Consider the following 8,044-nt stretch of genomic DNA (forward strand, 5'->3'; position numbering starts at 1 on the left):
AAAGAAGATAAGACATAGATGGATAGTTGGGAGGAGGTAGAAGTGTTTTCATTCATTCTCATTAGTCTCTTTATATAGATGTAAGGTTTACATTATAGTACAGAATTAATGATTAATTACGTGGACAACCACATAAATTATAATATTTATAACAAAAATAAAATATTTTATTTTTATTATAAAATTAAAATGATGATCACGTGACGGAGACGCTTTTAACGCCATATATAAAACCCCCAAATTTAGGCTCTTCGTCCTAAACCAGATCTGCCCAAAATATCTATCTATCTATCATTCTTTTTTGGTTACAAAAAGGGACAGCCGAAGCTTTAGCTTCCGAACCGGGGCCTGACTCTTGCCATGAATGCTTTTATCCAATGGATGCATTTTTATTATAAAATTAAAATGGTGATCGCGTGATGGACGCGCTTGTAACGTCATATATAAAATCCTTAAATTTAAGCACTTCGTCCTAAACTAGATCTGCCTAAAATATCTATCTTTCTGTCTTTTTGGTCGAAGATTCTTGTATGCAGCTAGGTTCACTTGAACTGATACTCATAAAACGATCTCAGCCATTAGATCTATTATTGTTCACGCACTAACATCAATGTTAACACCATTACACCATTAAGAGAATTAAAAACCTAAAAAAACTAGTCACAACAGTAAAAAAACAATGAATATTTAGTTTTATCAAATTAAACAAGAGTAAATATAAATCAAGATGCAACTGAAAATAAAATTGAAAAAAATTCAATTGAGGTCTGGGTTTCTCCTCATCACCCTCGCTGGTGAGTTACCAACAACCTCAGACGAAGCCTTTGCTTGCAGATCTGCTACCTCCATTTATGGAAGCGATGTCGAACTGGTAGCAAGGATCTAGTATAGCCAAAAAATTCCAGATCTGCCACCGATTTAAGTGGACCGCCGCACAATTCGTATCTCGGCGGGCGACCACCGCCGCACAGTTCGTCTACTCGGCGTCAATTGGCAAGCCTCCAATGAATCCTTCCAGTCTCTCTCCACCACTCGCATACTCTCTCTCTCACTCTCTTTCTCTCCACGTCCGCCTCTTCGGCTCGTCCTTCCAGTCCTCCGCCAGTCCGCCACTCTACATCTTGTCGCCACTCACTCCCTCTCCCTCGCCTCTCAGCTCTTCAAAACCCTAGCCTCCGAGCTTGCTAAACCCCACCTCCCCACCCACCCCGCCCCGCGACTATTAAGCCGCTCATCTCCGTCGCCTACGACTCATCACCAAGGAGAAGCCGAATTTTACTCTCCAGCCATTATGGTAAATTTACAGGTAATTTTGTTTTTACTGCAATTAATATTTTTTGGGTCAAAGTTCCTTAACCAAACGGCGGTATACTTCTGTTAGTTAGTTTAAGTGCGCCGTGGTGCACTGACTCCGCTCCGCTTTTTGGTTACAAAAACGGAAAGCCGAAGCTTTAGCCTCCGAGCCTGACTCTCCCCATCTATCTTTCTTTCCACTACGCAGAGAAGCCGACATGGGTATCGAAATACCAGTTATCTCCGATGTGGATCCGAGCCACTCTCCAACGGCGAAGAAGCGACGATTGGGAGAGTTCGATGTGGAAGAGCTGATCCAGATTCAGCGTATGCTTCTGATTTTTGTCATAGGATTTCAATTTACTTGGTTATTGTTCCTGTAATTTTTCAATTAACTTAGCTTTGTGCAACTGCAAACAGGTATCTATGATTCAGAACCAAAGGATGCTGTTCCAGACGCAAGGAAGTGTGGAGGTCCAGCTAAGCCATCTAGGGAGCAGCTCAAGAAAATCAATGAAGTGGTTTTTCGGAAGTTCTTCGAAGGAAGTATGCTTTTAATCTCTATGTTATTGTCTCTGATATCCTTATCTTGTGTCTGATGTCCATGTGCTCTCTTTTGAGTTGTTTAAATTGTTTGCTTTGCACTGGATTGTTGGTTGATTTGAAAATAATTTTTAAGAAATATACCAAGTTTAAAGTTCCAGTGGATAATAAGCATGTTGCCAGAGTACAATTCTCATAAGTTTTCGGTCGTCGTTGCAAGTCTGTTTTCTTAGTGTTCGGTATATGCTGCTATATAACGTAATAACTGTAATGGAATTATGTTTTCTATAGATAAATAGTTCATAACTTTAAAAGCTTGGACTTGAATAAGGTTTAGTTCATAACTTTAAAAGCTTGGACTTGAATAAGGTTTGCTGTATCTTGAATAGGTTCCTTGTGTTTTCTAAGTAGGTACACTGGAACTGGAACTCATTGCCAGAGTATTTGTATGTTTTACAACTTTATACGTGTCTAAGTTTTGCTGTTCTTGTTCTAATACACTTCTATTTAACAATGGAATCACAAACCACAAACAGATGAGATTGATGATGAGGACTCAGGTGAAGAAATGAAACCTTGTGAAATTGGTATGAAGGAGGAGGACTTGCCAAATGATTGCCCGTACCTGCAGTGTATTCCAAACCCCAAAGACACACATGTTGGCAAGGATGAGACTGATGATGAGGACTCAGATAAAGTAATGAAACCTTGTGATGTTTGTATGGAGGAGCATCCGGATCACCTGCCAAATCTTTGCCCGTACCTGGAGTGTATTCCAAATCCCAAGGATACACATGTTGGCAAGGATGAGACTAATGATGAGGACTCAGATGAAGAAATGATACCACCTTGTGAAGTTTGTCTGAAGGAGAATCCGGATCACTTTTCAAATGGTTGCCCGTACCTGGAGCGTGTCCCAAATCCAAAGGACACAGCTGTTGGCAAGGCCTTTATGATAGTCTGCATCCACTGCTTTCTGGAGAAGCATGGCCACCCTGATGGAGCCTGGCAAGGATGTGCAATGCTAGATCCGAGGTTCTTTTATGATCGAGAGCCTGCAGATGACGAGCCTCCCCTTAAAGATGAGAGTGAATACTTTGCTTGGCTTAAGGTGGGTGTTTCTCATTTCTCTCGTGTCTAAACTAGTGTTTGGTTGGATGGACAAAAGCTGAGAGTGGCTTGTGTGTTTTTAATTTATGGAACTTATGCCTTGTAGAACTTATGGAACTATGTAGTAGTGTTTAGCCTGTATGGAACTATGTAGTAGTGTTTAGCTGTTTGAATAAGAGCCCTCTACGAGTGTTGTGTTTATTTCTGTAACTTTTCATTGTTGTTCTGTTGTATGCTTCTCTTCTGACTACAGTTAGAAAGTTAGAGAGAGAAGTAAGCAGTTAGTTCCCATTTGTCCCCCCCCCCTTTTTCTCTGAATCTCAGATTTAGATCTGCTCCGGCTAAGAAACCTAAGGCCAAAATATAAACACACCACTGTTCCCCCAGGCTCGCTCTCATTTCCCAGCAAGCTTTTCTCTTTTTCCTTTTTTTTTTTTCTTTTTTCTTCTCACCCTAAAGTGATTTTTTCTTCGTTTTCTTTGTTTGTTACTGATTTTAGTCATGATTCCCTATGAATCTGACTTTGAGAGACTGTTCTTGGCCTGCCCATGGCTTTATTTGGGCCTCTAATTACCTTGTGGCTTTTATGATAATTTGTTTTACGACTAAAAAAAATACTGCTCCAGCTGGATCCAGATCGACGGTTTGTGAGAAAGGGTGGTTTCCCCGTCGGGGCTCTTGTACCAGCTGTGTTTTTTGTTTCGTTCCCGTTGCCCAATCCCAAAGCTTGTTCTCTTCCATCCTCCCAGTTCTGAGACCACCCACCCCTCATTCCGCAGGTACTTTTGACATATTGACAATGGAATCAAAGGGTTGTAGCCTTGTAGGGTTAAGATATATATATAAAGAGTTGAGTAGTTTCCTTCTGGATTCCTATTAGGGTCAACGAGAATCTGAATTTTACATTCGAGTTGTTAGTTACTTCTCATTTCAAAAGTAACCACCAAGATCTTGAAAGCCTGCGCTAAAAGAAGTAAAGAACCACCACAGCCAATGGAGGCTTTGCACCAAATTGGGTGGTGCTCTAAACAACTAGCCTCCCTGCCTGTGTCATGCACGTGCAGAAAGACGCGTGCGAATATGTATTCTTTATTGAGAATGTTAATATGTTTTGTCTTGATAATGAGCTCATTACTTAGATTTCAATTTGTTTTTGTCTCAACAATCTCTTTGTACCCAAATCAATTTTGGTTTATTATTTACATTATAAACAGAAAAAGGAAAAATGTTAATCTGCATGATAGAAGAAGTCTCTTACATACAGAAAAAGATTACCCTTAAACCTTTTTGTACCTCATTTTCTTGTTAAACAGCAAAATTTATCTGCTTACCCATCTGGTAAGTACTCTTTCTTCCTGTATTACTATAGTTGCCTCAGTAATTATATCCACACACTGAAGAACCCTTTAACACTCAAAATAGGCAATTAAGATGACCATATCACATAAACATAAGGGATCAGAAACCCAAACTTCTTCTGGCCAAGAGTTTGAAACAAAAATCATCTCTTCCATTTCCTGCAACAACAAAAAATATTAAAGAGACCTCTTGAATGACCTAACAAAGTCTTAAATCGGCCAATTCCCTACTTCTTGATAACACTGTAATGATAATCTAACAAATCCAATTCCTCTGTACATATTCACCAAAGAGCATGCACATATGGCTTTCCCAAAATCAAAGGTCCCTATGTTATCCAACAATTGAATTGACAAATGAAATTTGGAGAAGAATTGCAAAGTGAAAGGTTCTTGGCCAAATCAAGTGAAAAAACTGCAAGCATGATTTGAAAGGATTCATAAACGTCAACTGGTAGCATAAGATAACCTGAGAATGAGAAGCCGTACCCGAAACAAATTAATCCAACATCCTCCAACTGTGTAAAATTGAACATATCACCAACGGAAACTCCATCAGTAAAACAAAAGGGGGATGAGAATAGTCAAACGATCAATGACCTACTCAACCAAAATTGCAAAATCTTCCGAGGGAACATGTTTTGGTTTATTCTTTTCCTCGTATCCTAAAGTGATCAAATATTTGTTTGGTTACCAATTCTTTTCCTCCGCTTGCTGTGAGAAGAAAGTTGAAAGTAAAGAAATATAAGCACACATACTCATCTAAAATTTGATTACCAAACATATATACCTGGATGTCTGTAACAAATAGCACGCACCAACAGACCATCTTCAGTCATTTTAGAAATCTCCATACATTTGAACGACTGAAAAATTTAAACAAATCAAAACAGAAAAACAAATACCTGCAAGGTATGCAAAACCGAGCCCGAAACTACCTGTAAGGTATGCAAACTATGAACTGTTCTTAATTTTTCTCTTCTCCTCTCTCCCGGTTCGATCTGTTTCTGATCTTGTATAATATGGTGGTCAATAATATATAAACTCCCACATCGATAATATGGTGTTCTCTTCTTCGTCTTTGACCTCCGATAACCGCCCCCGTCGTCCTCCGTTCCTCTTTAGATCGTGTGCCCTAGAAGTTATTCAGTGAGGATATCGTGGGCAATTGGCCGAGCATGACAGTTTTTTCTTTTTCTGTATTTATATTTTCATCATTTGCTTTTAGAATTTTACTTTGCCAACCCTTCTTGATATTTTTCATTCCACTCAATTATTATCTCTAACATGGGCATAATTGGGAGTTCAAAAAATTGGTAAAGCGTTGACACTAAAGAGGCGCCTAGTTTTCTAATAGTAGAGATATACGTCTATCTGTTTCTATTGGGTATAGATGGTATGACATGGCTTTGCCTTACATTTTCTTCAAACTAAAATGAAGAGAAGCAAATGAAAATGTATGCAGACAAAAATGAAGAACAAAAAGAAAGATTAGAAATAGTCTGGTTTGAGACATTCAAGACATGAACTCTTTTACTCTTTTCCTTGTAACAAATACAGAAGCGGGTTGTTTATACATAATTCTCAATACACATTGATGCTTTGTTACATGTTTGCCATGGATTCTTTGATCTCTTCTAAGGTGATGGTCTGCATTGCACAAGAGTTGCGGAGACAAATAATTAGATATATGTAGAAAAAGATGTGAAGTGATATCCCATGAATGTGCAAACAGTTTGCAAGTGAACATCATGAACGAAAGAGCGTTTGATATGGATCAGAAATTACAATTGATGAGCTAAACGAAACATGATTACATTATCTGTTCTTTTCCAGCAAAATCATTTTCAGGGGTGAGAAAGAGCATGCAGTGGCACTCCTTCCTGCCAAGACAATCTTACAATTTTAGCAAGAGGTAATGTACATATAAGCCGTCATATAATGACAGGAAAAGTATAATCAGAGTCAAAGTGTGTAATAAGGTTGTGGTACAAATTTGTTATTTATCTACTATTAATAAAGTCAGAAGAAAAGTTTGACTTTGTCAAAAGTTAAATTTTTGAACTCCTCAAAAAACCGAAGGATTATTAATCTTTAGCTATGTCTCAATCTTTATCACTTCCATTTCTGCACCAATCGCCGTACTTTTTCACCTTCCGTCGTCCTCTCCTTGAATAACAGTCTCATTCACTCTCATTCTGCAAATTGAAGTATCCAATTCCGTTCATTTCTTCCAAGATTGAAGTAATTTAAGGGGTCCAGAGTCTGGGGATCGAGCTTGAAACGATGCCAAGCGACAGTTGATGGAGCAGTACGGCTTCGACCCCGACGTCGCCTTGACTGAGCCGAATCGGAAGGTTCCTCTCTCCTTTGACTGTTTCTCTCTCTGGTTTGACTATGGTTGACTGGAGAATTGGAATGTTAGCGAAAGGAGAAGAGATGTACGGACGGAGCTACAAGAGGCCTCAGAGGCTGAGCCTAAGCCCAAGAGAACTAAGCATAATTTACTTCAGGTACAAATTTTGTGGCTTTTTAGTGATTTTTATTACTTTGATAAGAATGCAGTGTTTTAGGGCTGATGAATTTAGTTTCTATTTTATCTACTATTAATAAAGCCAGAAGAAAAGTTTGACTTTGTCACAAGTTAAATTTTTGAACTCCCCAAAAAACCCAAGGATTATTAATCTTTAGCTATGTCTCAATATTGGTCAGGGGATACGGAGGTCATTTCAAAATAAAAGCAAAACAGAAAACACGGGAAATTGAGGATTCTGCGGGTGAGAATGAATAAAAGGAAATAAAAAAGGAACGCAGTAGCACGATCCTCCTACTTCAGAAGAACTGCCAGGGCACGATCTCCACACTGGAGGTAACTGCAACAACCACGTCGGGTACAAATGGATCACCAAACGAAAGAGGAACAACAAGGAAAAGAAAGAAACAAAGAAGAGCAGAGCACAATCAAATAAAAAGGAGGAGAAAATTGAAATCGTATCAGCAGAGGTGGGATTTGCGCTATCTGTTTTTACGCCGACTACCGATTTCAGTATAAGCAATTTTGAATGTATGGGTTTTCTGGGGTTGTTCAAATTCTTCTAAATTCAAATTCGTCTGAATGTATTTACCTTTGGTTTTGTAGAAAGAGAACTCTTACGGGTGGAACTGGTTGGTATGATTCACGCCTTAAGACTGGTATGATTCTGCATTTGTTCTGTCTGAACTAAAACAATTATTCTGCATTTTTTTTTTGGGTTGATTTTTTGTTGTATCATCGACTGTTTCATCGAAGCTGCGATTTTTATTTTTTTTTGCTTCATCGATATTGTTTTTGCAGTTTCAATTCAGTTGGTTCCTCTTCTCTGATGGTATATTGGAGTACCGCTTCATTTCCTATGCATAAAAGTTTATCCTTCCCTGCACTCATATGAATTGTGCTTAATTGAAAGAAGCCATTTGTCTTATGTCGTTGTCTAAGTTGCTAGAATGAGAGCATATAAAACAATGAATTCATTATATGTTTAGTAACTAATTGATAGTTTAAACAGACGATCTTTAGGCAAGCAGAGGAGGTTATGTTGAAAGCAAGTATTTGTAATTAAATGCTATTATGCAGATGCTCTTTAGTTTAAGAAATTTGCCTCTTTTTTGGTTGAATTTTAACTGATTTTTGGCTTCACTTTTACTTAGTAGGTTCAGAATATTTTTGTTAATCATTTTCTTTTTCCCTGCAAAGACTTGAG

General features: G+C 38.4%; 2 protein-coding genes across 2 annotated transcripts; both read left to right on the forward strand.

Moving 5' to 3' along the window:
• The first annotated feature begins 1,419 nt into the window (after positions 1–1,419).
• On the forward strand, positions 1,420–3,154 carry LOC101305293. The gene is made up of 3 exons (XM_004287217.1): positions 1,420–1,620; positions 1,714–1,839; positions 2,373–3,154. The coding sequence occupies exons 1-3, from the start codon at positions 1,512–1,514 to the stop codon at positions 2,975–2,977; spliced, it is 840 nt and encodes a 279-aa protein (XP_004287265.1). The 5' UTR covers positions 1,420–1,511; the 3' UTR covers positions 2,978–3,154.
• Positions 3,155–6,607: 3,453 nt separating this feature from the next.
• LOC101313062 lies at positions 6,608–7,846 on the forward strand. Its single transcript, XM_004288730.1, has 4 exons — positions 6,608–6,661; positions 7,099–7,307; positions 7,444–7,496; positions 7,639–7,846. The coding sequence occupies exons 1-4, from the start codon at positions 6,608–6,610 to the stop codon at positions 7,665–7,667; spliced, it is 345 nt and encodes a 114-aa protein (XP_004288778.1). The 3' UTR covers positions 7,668–7,846.
• Positions 7,847–8,044: the final 198 nt, after the last annotated feature.

This window comes from Fragaria vesca, linkage group LG1 (genome assembly GCF_000184155.1).
Source record: "Fragaria vesca subsp. vesca linkage group LG1, FraVesHawaii_1.0, whole genome shotgun sequence".
Lineage (NCBI taxonomy): Eukaryota > Viridiplantae > Streptophyta > Magnoliopsida > Rosales > Rosaceae > Fragaria > Fragaria vesca.